Source organism: Chenopodium album, chromosome 18, assembly GCF_948465745.1.
Source record: "Chenopodium album chromosome 18, dcCheAlbu1.1, whole genome shotgun sequence".
In the NCBI taxonomy this organism is placed as follows: domain Eukaryota; kingdom Viridiplantae; phylum Streptophyta; class Magnoliopsida; order Caryophyllales; family Amaranthaceae; genus Chenopodium; species Chenopodium album.
In genome coordinates, this window is record NC_137851.1 from 14303000 (window position 1) to 14321785 (window position 18786).

Sequence of the window (18786 nt, forward strand, 5' to 3'; positions counted from 1 at the left end):
TAAAATAGCATGAAGGTCCTTCGGGTGCACCTCAAGAAGCACCAAGTTAGACCCCGTGTTCACTTCATAGTTAGCTAACTAGTCAGCCGCCCGATTAGCTTCCCTATAGCAATGAATAACTTTAATATCCCAATCTCTTCGAGAAATCAAAGCCTTACACCTGCGCATTATATGTATAAAGGGAGAGTTAGGGGAAGAATCCTCCACCAACAATTGCACTACCACCTGCAAATCAACAGCTAGGACCACTCTTCTATGCCTGGGTATGCTTGAATTAGATTGTCTAAGGCTAACAGAATGCTTTTCCATATATAGTCAAATTGAAAGAAACTTGAGTCTCTTAATGTAAATAGTACAATCATGGTAATTCCATATGTGTTTTTTTTCCCTATTTTTTCCTAAATTCTTTTGACATACATGATCTAATTGTTAGTCAGACTTGGAAAAGTTAAGTCAGTTTTGGTGTGGTCTTGATCGATCGTGATATGTGGCCTAGTTGGGGAAAGGTTATATATTAAAAGCTTTAGGCTCTGTTCTTTTGAGCTTTTGGGCAGGGCAGAGCAGAGCAAGAGTCAACAGAGCAGATTTCAATAGAGCAGAACAGAGCCGAGCACAGCAGAGTAGATTATTATTATTATTATTATTATTATTATTATTATTATTATTATTATTATTATTATTATTATTATTATTATTATTATTATTATTATTATTATTATTATTATTATTATTATTATTATTATTGTCGCATTATTATTATAATCACTAAATATTATTATTAAATATTAATTATTATTATAAAAATTATAATTATTATTAAATATTATTTATTTATTATTTTTATTATTATTAATAAAAATTAAAAATTATTATTATCTTTAAATATTAGTTATTATCCTTAAATATTAATTTTTATTATAAAAAATCAATTATTATAATTATTAATTATTACTATTATTACTATTATTATTATCATTATTATTATTATTATTAAATATTAATTATTATTATTATAATTATTAAATATTAATTACTTATTATTATTATTATTATTATAATTCAATATTAATTATTATTATTATAAATATTAAATGTTAATTATTTATTATTATTAATTATTAATATAATAATTATTATTATAATTATTAAATATTAATTATTATTATTATTATTATTAAATATTAATTATTATTATTAAATATTAATTATTATTATTATTATGATAATTCAATATTAAGTATTATTTTTAAGCAGAGCAAAGCAGATTGAAGCAGGGCAGGGCATATTTCAGAATAGCAGAACATAGCAGGACCCAGCAGAGGAGAGCAGAGCAGCTCTAAAGAACAGGGCATAATCATGAATCACTTAGAATTAGCAAAAGCGATCTAACTCAATTTAAGACTAAGGGCCTGTTCTGATTGACTGAACTGATTGGAACTGAACTGAATTGAACAGAATTGAATTGAATATTTTATGAGAGAAGGAAATTAAGAACTAAACTGAACTTATTAGAGCTGAAGAGAACAGGCCCTAAAATTATCCGATTCTTTTTTTTATTGACCAACTAGTATAGCATATGTACGAATGTGCGGTGTATGATTTAATAAATTGTCTGGGGCTTTTATAGCTATTTTTGCCAATAAATGTTAAATATAGAAAATGCATGCCACTTACATGAGGTCAGAAAAATTGAGTCAATGGGCGGAATTCGACTAGTACATGGCACCTTATTATTGAATCAATTTTTTTTTTGGTGAACTACACGAGGGACAAGCTCCCAAAAGAAAAACACGAAAATAAAACAAACTAAAAGCAAAAAACTACTAGCCGTAAGGCTTTATTTCAACTAAAAGAAACTTAGATATTCGGAACCATTCTCGGTCAAGCCACTCCACTCAAGTCCTCCAATAAAATAGCATGAAGGTCCTTCGGGTGCACCTCAAGAAGCACCAAGTTAGACCCCGTGTTCACTTCATAGTTAGCTAACTAGTCAGCCGCCCGATTAGCTTCCCTATAGCAATGAATAACTTTAATATCCCAATCTCTTCGAGAAATCAAAGCCTTACACCTGCGCATTATATGTATAAAGGGAGAGTTAGGGGAAGAATCCTCCACCAACAATTGCACTACCACCTGCAAATCAACAGCTAGGACCACTCTTCTATGACCTCCATCCCAAGCAATCTTAAGCCCATTCATAACAGCTACAAGCTCTTCTCTTGTACACGTGCTGACGTGCACACCCCACAGCCAACAGCAAAAACTTCATGCAGCTCCCCATTGCTACCACGAATCAAGCTATCTCCTCCAGCCACACCCGGATTACCCTTAGCTGCCCCATTTAACATCACCCACCCAATTTCGGGTCTCATCCATCTAATATGCACCTCTTCTCTCTTCCTCTTTTGAGATTTCAAGACCACATCATCCCTTTCCATAACTCTTCTAATAATACCAACCCGATCAAAAATGAAACTCACTTGGTCAATAGGAATTGACGGAGGGTCTTTAAAGCATTGTTCATTTCTCCATTTCCAAAGCCACCAACATTTGACCGCAAACATCCTTGGCCACTCATCTCCCAACTCTGATTTCTCATCATCAATGTTCTCTAAAATCCAATCTAGGAAATGAGTAACATTACATATTCGGGAGTAAGCAACACCCAATTTTCGCCACAGACTACGAGCTGCTGGGCACCTTCTCACTACATGCTCATCGCTTTCATCATCTTCCCCACAAACAAGGAACCTCAGGTCATCAGTGAGGCCACTAACAAATCTGTTTATGTTAGTCATGAGCCTTTCCTGTGCAACAAGCCAGAAAAAAAAAATGTATTCTCTGAGGCACTCTCATATTCCAAATTAGCTTCCAGCCACGCACATTACCCAGGTCCGTTGCCTCACTGTCTCGGCTTATGGCAACAGCCGATTTAATAGTGAATTTTCCTTTTGGTGAGCCACTCTAATACACTTCATCAATAGCCTCTTCATCTTCAGTCACTTGATACGGTGCAATTTCTCCTAGAACATAAGCTTTTGATTTATCACTGAAGCCATAGAATCAATAAATGTAATTGAATCAGAAATTGCCAAAGTGATGATTAATGACCAAAATAAAACCTATGATTTATCACTGAAGAGATGAAGATAGGAAGTAAGCCGTATGATAAAAGCTTTTGATTTTTTTTACACACACTAGTTTACAACTTCACAATACGTGAACTTCTCTTATATATTTGTCAAAAAAAAAAAAAAAAAAACTCCTCTTATATAACCAAAGTTATGGAATATAATAGTATACATTATTGTACCACATGTAAATTACCGTATTAGGTAAAATTGCATTAAATGGTTAAAACTACATGCATGTGAAGTTCAATCATCTTTGAATTTATATCAACATTACCCAATAACTTCTTTATCAAAAATTTCATCATCAAGACATCAAGTGAAACCATTATAATTCTCTAAAAAGAAGGAAGAAAGTTCAAGCTTTATAAGTATTATTTCATCAAAGCTAAGACTATGCGAAGATGTAAATGCCATATCATAAAGAGAACAAAAACTAAGACGAGCTATCCTAAAGTTCGAGCCGGAGTTGACCCACTTCACCCAATATGTGAGTACTGATAACCCAAGCTCGAGCCATCCTGCACCCACCTCGACCACGACGCAAATCACACTCTCTCCCTACTTCAACTCCAGAAAACCACCCCTTGATTTCCGCCATTGAAATTCTCTCTCTTTCCTTCCATCAATTCGATACTCCATTGATTTAGTCAAGCTCTTCTGCTGCCACAACAATGGCGGCCGAAGGATCTATCCTGCTTCACCATCTCCGCTTTCTGAAGCTCTCTCGTCTTTCCGTCTTTGTTTTCTTTCTTCTACTGGTAACCTCTCTCATCTCCAATTTCGCATCTTTTGATTTGATTATTAATTGTGGTTTTCCTTTTGTTAGTTTATCATTGATTATATGATTGTAAGGAAAGTATGGAATTTTGTGTTGATTAATCTGATTATGATTGCTGCATTTGATTTGTATTTTATGGGTTTTTGGAGGAATTTGGTTCTCATTCATTAGGAATTCTTGATATTATGATGTCTAATTGTTTTGATTGCTATACTATGCTACCTTTGATGAAATAATGGCCCCCATAATTGAAGTAAAAGATATGGAATTTGAGCTATTAGGGGTTACTGAGTTACTCCACTCTCCTTGCTTAATGTCATGCCGAAACAAAACCCTTGAGTACTCTTTACCTCTAAACGGATCGCAGGCTTGAGAATTTGCAATCCTTTGGAAATTGATATCCATTTGCCATCGCCTTGTGAAGAAGACGTCCTCTTGCTCCACCTTATGAGGTTAAGAGTGGTGTATTTGAGCTTGATGTCTTTTTTCGCAAATCTTCATAATTATCTTTATTTAAGAGATATTTTCATTGACCAGATGGGTCTAATGCCAGAGCTCTAACATTCTTGGGCGACCCACCTCTTCCAATGTATTTATGTAATCCAATGTGAACATAAATCAAACCCAAACAAATAATTCAATTCATTCGTTATGGCTAAGATTATAGTGGGTTTCAGTTGATGAGGAGATTACAATCAGTGTGCTGTGTCCTCTAGCGTAAATTGAAGGCAGGTTTAGTTCTAAATAGTTGGGTTTGATATTTTGCGGTCCAGGCTTATGTATTTAACCCAGCCAGACCTGCTGTCATCCCCTACAAACTATAGATTCTAGCTTGCCAAAGAAGATCCCATTGTTGCTAAACAGACATGGAGCATTAAGAATTGTTTTGACCTGAAAATTGTTGACTACTTTGATGTGTGAAATTTTAGGATGGGTTTCATTCTTCTTTGGGGTCTGGGGTTGCAGGTTTCTTACAATATGTGAATGGTGATCAAATGCTTTCTTTAGCTATATTTCATGGAAACCTCAAACCTTGCCGTCCTGTTTCATAGTTGCTTCTGGAATGATAGATTCTCATGTGATTAAACGACAGTGATGAAATTAAACCTTATTAGGCACATTATGCTAACCATAACCATCTTGCTCAACCAAGCAGTGCAAGCTTTATGGTTTTCTTTTAAATTCTTCACTCTCACAAGTTTTCATCCGAAACGCGTCGTGATTCATTTACCATCACTTTCACAAGTGTTTACTCTCACAAACTTTATGAATTTCATCATGATAATATGAAAACTTTGTGTCAGATTTTTGCTCCCGGATCACATGAGTCTCCTACGCATCGTAAACGCGGAATGTCATCTGTCTTTTCTTTGTTCAATCTCAAAGAGAAGAGCAGATTCTGGACTGAGTCTGTCATACATGGTGGTAAGAGCCCATGGTAATTTTATTTTTGTTTTGTTGAAGCTGCAACTGCGAAATTTAAATTTAGATAAATTCTGTATATTTTTGGCTTGACAGTTTCAATTAATGTTCAGATTTTGATGAATTGGAATCTTCCAGTCCTGGAAAGAGTGGAGCCTTAAACTACTCCAAGGCAGGTAGTTAGCTCGTATCATTGCTGTGTTTATCTTTTACGTTGGGTTTTGACTATATGTGGTTTGTCTTTAGAACATTTTGTCAAATAATTGGAGCGACGAATCTAAAACCCTAGTTAATCAACGTTCGAACTTTAGAAAGAGCTCTCGAATTTTTATGCAAGCAAACCTAGCATTTTTTTTTTTACTCTAAAATATTCGATATATATAAGAGTAATAAGACAAATCCAACCTTTCTCATGTCTCCTACGTAGTATATTAGACTCCCCTATGAGAAAACTAAATAAAACCCTACAATAATTAACAAATATGGCCCTATATTTAATGAATAAAAATAAATGATTATATGCTAAAACTTTGGAAGCCCAAGGCAGCAAGGCCTTATTAGTCCATAAGTAATAATAAAATTATAACTAAAAGTATTATAGAATCTCACTGGTAAAACTCCTACATTAAGTGAGAGGTAAAATCAAGAGAGTTCCTAAATAAAGCAATAAAGATAATCATAGAAAAAAAAAAATGTCTTGATTTACATCAAGTACTAGGCTTGGAATCATATTATGGAATTTTGTAACATATTTTGTAAGTTTATGGTGACTCTATGGGCTTGCTTGACTTCCCTTTTTTGTTGCTCTTCTTTTCTTCTCATTTCATTTGCAGCCAGCCACATAAACTTTAAAAGGATTGTGATGTGCATTCTTGTCCATTCTTTGGGTTTTCTTGCTGGAAAGTGGAAAGTAATACCATTTTAGAAGTATGACTACTATTTGCGGCATTATGCTGCTTTGGGATCCTTGCTTCCTTCTGATGCTACTGTATGTGGTTTTCGCAGGTCAATGTTACATTGATGGTTGGTGTAATTTGTGATTGGTCTGCTATTTATGTTTACTGATATCAATAGATTAATCCTGATCCTGTAGGGATGTTTATTCTTTAATCATCTATGTATTTGAAAGAAATTTCTCCCTTATGTGTAGTAATTTAGGTTTGAGAAATTTTCCCATATAGTGAAAAAATATTTTATATAAGTACATGGGCAAGTAGGTACACGGGAGATCCAAAGTATTTCTCTAGGAGCTTTATTGACGGAATGATTATTGTTATTTAAAGTGTGAAACTTAAAATGTGCTTATGGGATTATGTGACATTATTAGTGGCATTTTTAGGGTGTGATTACTACCAACAAAAGGATATTTGTGTGATAGTGCCCTGGTATCGTCGCTAAGTATTGGTTGTTGGGGTTCACCTATGGTGAAGAGAACACATGAAAAAGAGTACAAAGATGGACATGATTAGAGAGTGAAGTAGTGTGTAGTCATGGTTTGTTGAGACTAACAAAATGAACCCTATAAGATAAAATGAAGGTGTGATTGGGATTTTACATATGAGTAATGCTCGTTTATTGCATATGAGAGGGTTTACAACATCTTTGTACAAAGATTGGTGTTGTAGCAAAGAAATGTGGTAAATTATTGCTAAGATGAGATGGTGCTATGAGATTTTTGACTATAGTCTCGAAACTCTTAAGAGAGACATGTCTTTGGATTATTTTCTAATGTACCTTTCTTTGCCTACAAAAAGTGATGAGAAAAGCTTTTGCAATTAGCAACTAAGGTAAACTGATTGACTACATCAAGTTTGTTGGAGAAAATAACTACGAATGTTTCCAGGGTAGATTTGGTCATTTGAAGGCAGGAATTGGTTATTTGTTTGTTTGTACTTGCTTTTTCCATGCTAATAATGAGTCTTATTCACACGATTTTTTATACATTGTGAACTAAAGAGTTAGCATTGGACTTTGGAGTAAATTGTTTGCATTGCTTGAGGAACATTAAGTTTTTTCTCTATTGGTTTTGAATTGGCCCCAATTTTGTGTTTTGTGTTCGGCTATTTGATAGGGGTAAGGAGTAGAAAATATTATGGTGCAATACTATCATAATGTTTGTGGTTGGGGCTTATTTTTATCGTTTCCAATGATGTTAACACTTACTGTTTTCACAAAGTAAGACAATAGGAGAGTGTCGATGTGGTGAGTGGGCTTATGAAAGGGTGGTTAAAGTAAGAGTGAGTGAGGAAAGGTGTAAATATTGTGGGGTCAAGGGGGTAAGAGATAAAATGTATTTGCCAAATATAGCATAATGCAAAGTGTTTAGGGGGCGTTTGGTTCGCAAACTTGTATGGGGTTGGAATCAGGAAGCAACCATAGTGGTATGGGTTTGGAACTTGATTTTTAATACCACTTATTTGGTTTGATTATGGAATGGAGTTTTTTTTTTTCTTTTATTTGATACCAAAAAGAATTGGTATGAGCCAAACCCACCTTTCACCTTAGGTTTCTAAACCCCATACTTTTGGGGGTTTGAGGTAAAGGTTTGAAACTCTTAAATCATTAAGCAAAGAAAAGGTATGGGTTTTGTGTTTAAACCTTCTAAATCCATACCTCATACCTAAATTATGTGGACTAAACACCCCCTAAAAACTTTTTAAAAGTACCAAAATGGGAATTGTTAAGATCATCTAGAAGTGATGGTAGTATATGGCAAAAAATTTGCTTCTGATTTGCCATGAGGTGTGAGATAAGTTCTCTCTTTTTAAGTTTTTTTTTTTTCACCTCTTTTTGGCTTTTGTGGGAACGACATTCTTGGACTGAAATTGGATATATGCTGGTCAGTGGTCACTATATCCTAGATTTCAAGAATTGGATATGGGTAATGGTTGAAGAGAAGACAGTCTAGCTATAGAATGTAGCTAATTTCAAGAAAAATAAAAATCCATCGTGAACTCTTCCTCTTTCCTGATCTATTGCTTTGACCATAGATTTACTGCCTTACAGCGGTTTGGGATGAATAAAAGTGTTAAATTTTAAAATATAAACTCTTGATTGCAATGATTCTCAAGTTACATGGAGGAGAATGTTAGAAATCTAGTGGTAAACTTGAAATGAACAAAATCAACATGTATATATGAGGCTTTGAGCCAAAATATCAAGGTACAAAACGTTTTCTAAAATGTAGAGAAATTGCAGTCCAATCACATTGATCTGGATTTCAAAGTTTATTTTTGGCAAAAGCAATGTAGGGAGTTTGTATTATGTATCAAGATGTAATCCGAGCTAATCCATACCATGTTAGTAACCTCAAAGGACTCTATGCGAAAAAGTGATTATTTTCGCCGTTCATTAAACACATTTTAAATCTATTGGGAGAATAAGCTCTTTTCAATCTTCATTGTAAAATATCTTGGGTATCAAGTTTATCCCAAAATTACAGCAGATAAAAGTTTTGATCCTGTTGTATTTTTTCATGACTAAATCTGGTCTGTAAGTTGGAACAAATGAACTTATGTTTTTGGAGTGAAACAATTACGTAGTAGAATGTACGGATGAATCATACACCTCTGTGCTACTTGTCCCTTCTGTTGGTTGCTGCTAGACCTCCTTTCTCTAATGTGTGACAAGTGATGGAAGTAATTATTTTTATATGATCGAAATTTTTTCGTAACTGATGGACAAGTGATGCTTAATCTAAATTTGCAGGGAATATTGCTACATATTTGAAGCTTCAGGAAATTGATTCTATGCATTTTCCAGTTCCCGTGAATTTCATTTTTATTGGATTTGAAGGAAGTGGAAACCAAGGTATCTATCATCTAATGTTGAATTTCTAATACATGAGTGTTGACTAAGTAATGTCTGAGACTTTGAGTCAATTGTTATTTGGTCTTATGAATTTTCATATCCTTTGATTTCAGCATTTTCACTGCAACCTGAAGAACTTGAGAGATGGTTTACAAAAATCGATCATATTTTTGAACACACTCGGGTCCCACAGATTGAAGAAGTGCTGAACCCATTCTACACGATCAACGTTGACAAAGGAAATCATCATTTTCCTACACTAAGTCATGTAAACTACAAGTAATGTTTTCTCCAAAGTCCAATTTATGTTTATGGGTGGTATTTATCAGACTCTACTTAATTTATTGCTCTGTGATTTCTGATACTGAAACTTGGAACTTATTTATGCAGTTTCTCTGTTCATGCTATACAAATGAATGAAAAAGTTACTTCCGTTTTAGAGCGTGCTATTGCTGTTCTGTCTCGGAAGGATGATGTTTCAGGGACTGGGTATGTTGTGATTGCAAAATTTTCTCTTATATTGTCACATCTATACTGTAAAGATTATGCCTTTAAAAGATTGGAGTCTAAGTATTCTACTGGGGCCCAAAGTTCCGTTAAGTTTGTGTTGGCAATGTCATGTGAAACAAGCGGACAAGCCAATGTGTACATTTGACTTTTGTCTCTTGGGCTGCTTTTACTTTATAGCTTTTTGCAAGCTGGATAATACTTCTGTAGGGATTAGACATTATAATACTTGGGAGTACCAAAAGCTCAGATTGCTAATTTATTTGTTATTATACGCAGTTTTACTGTTATTGAGTTTCTTTAAAGTTCATGGGACATTTAATATTTAGAAACAGGGAAAGGAGATATATGTGGACACTTAGGCAAGGTGAATATGAAATAAGAGCTACAAAACCAAGAGACAAACTGAATACCCTGACAGCCTGACCACACTCAGCAACTATATCAAAACTACTAAAACGAAAGTACCTAGACATCCACTCTAGTTCAACACTGCTATATACCAACATGTATAATGTGAAATGATGGTCTGAATGTGTATTTGTGTAGTTTAAATTCCAAAAGGCTGCTTTTTCGCAGGGTAATTCCAGTATTTGTTTCTGAGGATCTGAGGACTGGAATAGGAAACTTGAATTTTGAACATTAGTAAGACAGTAGTCTCTGCTGAGGTCCATTTTGGCTCATTATAACTTGAACATGTAGTTATTATCTACTTTTTGATTGGGGGTATTTCTGGACCACATAAGATTTTTCGCAAGTCATAGGATATGCCTACTGTTATGTGTTTTGGACAATGCAATTATGAAATAATTCATTTCCTTTTCAGTTTTTATCTTTTTCTTGCTGATGGAAGAAGACATCAGACATTGATGATATTCTGATTTTCTCACATTGACATGATAACTCGACCATGGACAATAAATCTGGGTCTGATGCCTGGAGGAAAAGATTGATGTGTCTGGTTGATGAAGTTTTGCTTGAATAGGCCCATTGGTTTTCCTTACAAGAGAGGTGTTGCAATTGAATTAGATCTAGGTTCTGTTGTGTAACTGTAGGTCTAGTGGAAGCTGAAATCCACAAAAATTAAGTATAGAGATGTTTGGGCCTTATGGCTTTGAGTCTTCTTATTCTTGAATGCCTTAATCCCATAAGTGGGGTCCGCTGCATGAACCAACATGAGGACTTCCTAGGAGCTCACCCATCCTAGTACTACTCTCAATCATTGTGGCTCATGTCTAGCGATGTGACAGTTTTACACTAGCTATCACTGGCCTACCGTAACCCTTCTCCTTTATCCCGACTTGAGAATGACATTGGGAATGTTCTTTCCTACACCTTGTCTTATACTTTTTCCATTCCACAAAGCTCTTCCAACTTTTGCTTTATTCCATTTTTGTCCAAGAAATATTACTTCCTCCGTTTTTTAGTATCTGCTACACTTCTTCAAAATGGAAATGTCATAATACTTCTCAACACACTATAATTGAAAAGTTTTTTTTTTTTTTTTTTTTTTTTTTTTTTTTTTTTTTTTTTTTTTTTGGCAAAATCACACTCATTGACACCAACTTAAGAGCATGTTGCAAATATTGACACGAACTAGTATCACTTGTAAAATGACACCAACTTGCTTAAAAAAGAATAAAATTGACATTAAAAGCACTAAACATTCAATAATACTCTACATATGACATCTATATAGTCTTATCTTTCCAACACATTAAGAATTTTTTGAAACAAGTGATTGTTGAAAAGGAATTTATACTTGTATAAGTGTTAAAAGTTACGTAAAATTAGTTGTTGAGTGTCATTTATGTCAATTTTGTAATTTTTGTAGCAAGTTGGTGTCAATTTAGCAAGTGATATAAGTTGGTGTCAATAATTGCAAAACTTCAAAAAGTTGATGTCAATGATTTTAATTTGCCTTTTTTTTTGGGTGAAAGCTGTACTATTACCCTTATTTAATGCTCATGACCCACTTATTTATATACCTAACAATTTTTCAACCCCATTTTAAGGGTGTTAAATTATGTGAAATCCACTTTTCTTAAATACCGTGAAAAAGTATGTTGTAACTTGTAAGTATTAAAAACCGGAGGAAGTATTATTTTACTCTAATGTGGCTTATTTTATGAGGCAAAATTTCTTATTATACCTTGTCTCTTTCCTTAAAAAATAATGTGTGTGTGATTTCATTTACTTTCCTTAGCTGCCAAAATTTATGATTAATGTATAGCTACATTGGGGCATATAATTGACCAACTACTTATACTTTTCACATAAGTCTAAATAGTGTTCTTGATCTTGTGAGCATTAAAACACTTTTAGAACTAGAAATTACCCCTTTTACTCATTCATTTGTATAAAATATGTACACTAACAACTAATTCCATTTAAAGGCATATTTGAGGATATAGCTTTACTACCTCAATAAAAAGAAATTGAGAGTTCGTCATGACTTTATTTTATTTTGGGGACATAACTACATAAGAGCTAACAAAGAGGAAGCAAAACATTAACATAGTTTAGATGAAGCATTTGGTTTCAACTGATGTAATCCAATTTAAGTTGCTTGTTTGATACTGGCCCAACTGTGCTTAAAAGTCTAAAGCATAAAAACTCTAGCAATTGGAGTATATAATTTTAAAATGCTTTAAGCAATGCCATCTTTTGGAAAGCTCCTCAATTTTATGTAATTATTTTCAACTCACGGAACTCCTCTTACCTTTTACTCTATTTTATGTTCCTCTCCCACAGGGAAAATAAAGATGTTTTGTGGCAAGTGGACCTGGATATGATGGAAGGGATTTATGATAGCCTCATTGAGTACTTGCAACTTGGAAATGCTTATAACATTTTTATTTTGAACCCGAAGCATCGTACTAATATAACTAACTATGGCTACAGGTTTGTTGTTACATCTAGCAACCTTTCATAATTAGCTGTATCGCCTAAGTTGGGGGACTGGTCCTATGGCTATGTCATTTATCTCCTTTCATTTTAATTGAACCCATGATTTGATTGCAGGAGAGGATTATCTGAGTCTGAGATAAATTTTCTTCGAGAGGTGCTCCATTCTTTCCAATCTATTGATTGTTTTTATACTTAGGATTAGTATACTTTTGGATGTTTCAGCCATTTGGTAAATTATCATGCATAAATGCTTTTGAGGAAAACGTCATCTTCATTTCATATTTGGTCTGGAATCCTTTGTTGTTATGGCAGCCTTTCTGGTCATTATTGCAGTAAATGCTTTCCTTTTATATTTATATAAATTTCTATTTGAGTACATTTATTGTTTATAATATGGTGGTGTTATTGATGCAGAATACAACCTTGCAAGCTATAGTGCGTGAATCAAAGATTGTTCCTGAGAGTACTCTTGGTTTGGGAACTACCTCTCAAGTTTCTTTCTCCTTTAGTAATTCTATGTTTTGGCTACTAGCCCTAAACTGCAGACAAGGAACATTTTGTTACTCTGCTAATTAATTGCTTTTGGCTAAATATTTTCAGCTATTGAAAAGATTCAAAGACCTCTGTATGAAAAGCACCCGATGGCTAAGTTTGCATGGACGTTAACTGAAGAAACTGATACGGTTTGTGCTCTATATGTTTAAAACTTTGGCATATTATCCATATTTCTCTTTGAATTCTTTTTCAGTACTAGTAGTTATTGGGATGGTGTTACTATAGATGTGTCTTGTGCTCTTGTTCCTGCATGTTTGGACGTGTGGGTTTACAAGAGTGTGTCTGTGCATGTGCACCTTCTTTATGCAGAATACCTGTATGTATAAGCCATTATCACGTGTATGCTCTTCTCTTGGGTACCTCAATGAATATGTGTACATTTTAGTCTTTTCGGATTTGAAATTACATTGCTTACTAGCCCTAAACTGCTAAAATTAAGTTTAATTAACCTTACAGTTGCTAGCTTATCGTGTTTAGGTGCAAATCTGATGGAAATGAGGTAAATGAGGAAATTTTGGTATGTGCGAGATGTCACTCTTTTTTCTGATTGGAGATTGTCTTTTTGCAGGTGGAGTGGTCTAATAGATGCTCAGAAGCTCTAGATAGTATTGAAGAACTATATAAAGGAAAGGATATAGATTATGTTATTCAGAACAAAGTTTTGCAGGTAGTTCTTTGCATTTTCTAAATTTATCTTGAAAAGAAATGATGTTTGGGATCTAAAGTCATTGGCGGTGTATTAATTTTCTTCTTATTATTGTTTGTCTGAAGGTGTTGAATGGGAAAAGCAGAGATCTAAAGCTTGCATTACAGAAAGAGCTTAAATCTGGGGACCTCAGGAACCTCCATGCTGAATGCTTAACTGATACATGGATAGGAAAAGATAGGTTCATAACTAATCCCTTTTGGTTTACCACTGGCTAATTATTGTAACACTTCAACTTTTTCTTGACCTGTGATTACATGATCTTCAGATGGGCATTTATTGATCTTAGTGCTGGTCCTTTTACTTGGGGTCCTGCTGTCGGAGGGCAAGGTGTTCGCACAGAGGAAAGTTTGCCCAATGTAACAAAAACAATGGGTGCAGTTGCAGGTTTGGCGAAGAGTGATAATTTACCAGTCATGAAATTTATAGTCTATGAAATGACTTTATTTAGCTGTCTCAGCTAATTGTGTTTCAATCTATGTTCCTGCGGAAAATGGAGCTTTCCTGGTTGGGGTTGGCTCATTGTTTTCTAAATCCAATTATTTCTCTGTAAGTGAGAGCCTCTAGAGTCTAGGTATAGTTATCCTCACTTTAAAGACTTAGTTTGTCCTCTCTCCAATCATCCTACTTGATGTCTTCAGCCTTTTTCATTTGTTGCTCAGTAGCTATTGCTTTAGAGTCCATTTACTCTGAAAAAGAAGCTGGGATCACCCTTTCATTAGAGTCCCCAATGAAGCCATAACCACTTCAGCATCCCCACATCTATTAGCTAGATAGAAGCTAGTAGAAAATAGAATGTGGAATTTCCATTATATTAGGTTATGATAAGTGTTAATAGAAGAGAGAAACTAACGCAATTACAATGACCCTTTATTGCTGTGTAAAAGCCTAGTACAAGGTTAAACTGAACGGAGGAATTATAATATAGATGTATAGAAAGTGGCTATTCCTAGTTGCACTGCTTGTCCGTGCACTCCAATTGATTTTCTTACCCTGAATTTGATTTTTAAGTAGGTTACTTGTTAATATTATTTTTTTGTTGAGTAGCTTTATTTTAAAAATGTGTTTTGAACTTTGTGCTTTCAGAAATTTCAGAAGAGGAAGCTGAAGATCGTCTTCAAGATGCAATTCAAGAAAGATTTGCTGTTTTTGGGGACGTAAGTATGTCTTGATTATGAACATAGGGTGTGAAATGTGATGTTGCTCATTGTGTATATTTACAACTTTAATGTGCGTTTCGTATTACCTCCATAATTGATTTTGTACAGAAACTTCAACTCAAGGCCTTATCAATTAAATATTTTCTAACTTTCTATACTGTGCAATGATTCTTTGTCTTACTTGTCCACCCAATAATAAAATAAAAAAAAAAAAGAAGAAGAAGAAAAGAAAAAATGAAAAAGAAAAATCGCTGCTTATTTATTGGAGTGTTAGGAAGACGTTGTAGTGTGCCCATAGACCAACATTACTATATGGGTCTGATGTTGGACTTTTGGAAGGAGTATGTTAAGAAGATGAACCTATTGTTGGACAAAGTCAATGGCGGATCTAGAAATTTATCATAGGGTGGCCATAGACCAACATTAATATATGGGTCTAACGTTGGACTTTGGAAGGAGTATGTTAAAAAGATGAACCTATTGTTGGACAAAGTCATTGGTGGATTTAGAAATCTATCATAGGGTGGGCCTAACTAGGCATGTTAATTTAATCTTTAAATTACTTTTATTGTCTTCAATTAAGTAATTTATGATGATTTTAATTAATAAGAAAGACAATAAAAGAAAAGTACTTGGGTACAATAATATAATTTAGAAGAAATTTTGATTGGAATGATTAATTAAAAATAAAGAGAATTAAATACATTCCTATGACTACATTAAATGAAGCTAAGGAGAAAAAAAAAAAGGGGAACAATATAGGATTGCTCAAGTCAAGAAACTAAGTTGGGCAATCAAACGTTACAAAAAGAAAGAAAGCTAAAAATAAGTGGAGGATAGGGGGATGAAGGCAATTGAACCCCAAAATTTGACAAAGTAATACTTTCTCCGTTTTTTTAATTGACACTATTCACAAATTTTACATTGGTAGTTTTTGTATTTCAGTTATGATAAAACATAGTCATGTGTGATCTTGTTAGAATTGTCTTTTTTATAATTTCATAATTTCAACTTTTTATTATTGATAATTAGATATTAATCGTTGAATTTGTGCGTTAGCATATGTGATAAACTGAAAAAGATCAAGGGAAGTATATGAATAGTGCACAACAAACAAACTCAGCTACCAATTTTTAATGCTACACAACAGAACAATTATTATTAATAGACAATTTGATTCATGGGGTGGGCCATAGCTGGGTAGGCCTTCCCTTTGTTCCACCCTTGGATGAAGTTAGCAATATAGGTATTTGAAAAAAAGTTGGGAGTTGTAGATATTGAAAATAGGATAAGGGAGAGCCAATTACGTTGGCTTAAACATGTGAGATGCCAACCAAAGGATGTACCGATAAGGAAGGTGATGAATTGGGATAATGGAGATTTCAAGAGCCAAGGGAGGCCAAAAATGGCCTGGATGGGAGTTAAAAATGAATTGAAGGAAATGAGTATGCTTGATCATGGGGCTGTAGAAGCTGAAGAAGAAAGAGGATCTTTGTGGATAAAAGAAATGAATTTTTTGTTCATGCAGCTCATCTCATTCTTTTAGGAGTAGGGTTATGATTTAAACTTTTCTTATTGTGAGCACAATAAGGCATTGTAATAGCTACACAGTGGAGGGATCATATTCATTTTTTTTGGCTGTTTGAAGACAACTTGTCCTTTGTTTTTTTGTAGTTTTTGCTGTTTCGCTGCTCATTTGTAAAATAAATTCTTCATTAATGCTATAAAATAAAATACATTTGTAGTTCATTGTTTGGTACCAAAATGGATTGCTTTAGCTTTTTACTATTGGCTTTCTTAGTAACTAATTATTTTTGGAAATATTGCAGAGAGAGCATGAGGCTATTGATATCCTTCTAGCAGAAATTGATATCTATGAGCTTTTTTCTTTTAAACATTGCAAGGGAAGGAGAGTTAAACTTGCTCTTTGTGAAGGTAACTGGCTTTGCTCTTAAAACTTCTAATCAAGATTTTTTTATGTTAAACAATCTAATTCTTGCTGGTTCTCATCTGCTTGGGTTGATAAAATTCTGGGTATAGCAATATCTGCAATCCTGTGAAGAATGCACTGATGTATATAACTTTGGAACGCCTATTGCAGAACTCGACGAGAGAATGCAGGAACTAACAAATGAGCTTCAGTCTATGGAAGGTGAAGAAAATGATGAAAATCGCAGGACAAAGGCGGTGGATGCATTAAAGCGAATGGAGAGTTGGAATCTTTTCCGTGATAATGATGTGGTATTGTTTTGAATTGCCCTTAATATTAAATAACTTGCATCAAAGGCATGTAGCATGTAACTATGCTTTCTTAGACTCGATTTTATATTTTAAGACGAAATTATGTACTCAAACAAGTTGTGCTTCTACTGCAGGAGTCCCATAATTACACTGTTGCGCGTGATACTTTTCTGGCACACTTAGGTTCAATTTTATGGGGATCAATGAGGCACATTATAGCCCCTTCTGTGGCTGACGGACGTTTCCATTACTATGAGCAGATATCTTATCAGCTATTTTTCGTCACTCAAGATGTATAATATTCTCACCCTTTAGAAAGCCCTCACTTTTCCTCTCCCTCTATCTGTTGTCTATCTCTAGTCCCCTTCCCCGCTCATCCCATCCTTGAGTGTGTGCACTTATGCATGTGCATGTATGTACATTTATGGCTTTCTAAGTATGTGTAAGAGCTCTTGCTTAGTTGCTTAGTCTCTTAAATTTTCTGTCCTTGATAATACACTATCTATTTTAAAGCACAGGCCGCAAATGTTTTGTGCTAAAAATTTATTAATTTTTCAAAATATACGAGTGATATCGAAATATTATATTTTAAGTTTATGTTTATTAAATATTTTATCATTATACTTGAAAGAAATCGGTAGATAGTTGATGTCAAATAATGGATGCCTTCAATTTTAAAAATGTTGTAATATATTTAAAATTTCTTTTAATCATCTCTAAATTTTACACTGTATTGAATCATTCCCTTTTGCAACTTGATCCTTGTATTCAGATCTCATAGCTGATAGGCCAATCCTGAACCATAGAAAATAATGTCATCACTGTTGTTGCAGAAAGTCAGGAATGTTAAGCAGCTGCCTGTGGATCTAAAGGCTATAATGGATGGGCTTTCTTCTTTGCTTTTGCCTTCTCAAAAAGTGATGTTCAGCCAGCATATGTAAGTATCTCTGCTGCTTTCTCCATAAGTTGTCAATCCTTTCTTTTTGGAATGTTCCAAAATACAATGGCTCACTTTTTATAGTTGTATAAATTACTCCCTCCGTCCTCCCACGTAGTTGTGCCTGTTTTGAGTTTTTTACGGGATTTAAGGAATGAGAATATTCCCAATGATTATAGTACATTCTCATGTCCTTTTGCATGTGCTTTGTACTTTTTATATCTTAAAAAATAAAATAAAAAATAAAATCATCATTGAAGAAAAAGGAAAAGCATGTGATATTTATTTTTGTCCAATGTGAAAAGAGGAAAAAGCCAAAACAACTCATCACCTCTAAAAATTATGACATGGATTTTTGTGCAAAGAGAAGGGACATGCATGATATTATAATATGCTTATGAGGGTATAATAGTCCAAAATCATATGTCAAAAAAGGAAAGATTCACAAATGAGTACAAATTTTTTTAGCACCCGAAAAGGAATACGGGCACAACTATGTGGGACGGAGGGAGTGGCACTTTTGGTGATTGGCTGGCCTGAAAGTCAAAAGAATAGCAGGAGACAAGATAGTAAATGTTCCCTTTTATTTGTACTTTTAAATATGACAGTTTATTAAGGATGAAGGG

At 34.1% G+C, this 18786-nt stretch overlaps 1 protein-coding gene across 1 annotated transcript in view; it reads left to right on the forward strand.

The window, feature by feature from the left end:
- The first annotated feature begins 3554 nt into the window (after nt 1-3554).
- LOC145593157 (uncharacterized) overlaps nt 3555-18786 on the forward strand; it is a 20785-nt gene continuing 5553 nt past the window's right edge. Inside the window, exons 1-18 of the mRNA XM_081649662.1 lie at nt 3555-3892; nt 5217-5337; nt 5448-5510; nt 9043-9144; nt 9258-9423; nt 9535-9633; nt 12406-12555; nt 12676-12715; nt 12976-13033; nt 13162-13244; nt 13685-13783; nt 13888-14003; nt 14091-14209; nt 14909-14979; nt 16812-16917; nt 17084-17223; nt 17358-17516; nt 18057-18160. Coding sequence (XP_081505788.1) covers nt 3806-3892; nt 5217-5337; nt 5448-5510; nt 9043-9144; nt 9258-9423; nt 9535-9633; nt 12406-12555; nt 12676-12715; nt 12976-13033; nt 13162-13244; nt 13685-13783; nt 13888-14003; nt 14091-14209; nt 14909-14979; nt 16812-16917; nt 17084-17223; nt 17358-17516; nt 18057-18160 — 1883 coding nt within the window. The 5' untranslated portion in view covers nt 3555-3805. The remainder of the gene's footprint in view (nt 3893-5216; nt 5338-5447; nt 5511-9042; nt 9145-9257; nt 9424-9534; nt 9634-12405; nt 12556-12675; nt 12716-12975; nt 13034-13161; nt 13245-13684; nt 13784-13887; nt 14004-14090; nt 14210-14908; nt 14980-16811; nt 16918-17083; nt 17224-17357; nt 17517-18056; nt 18161-18786) is intronic.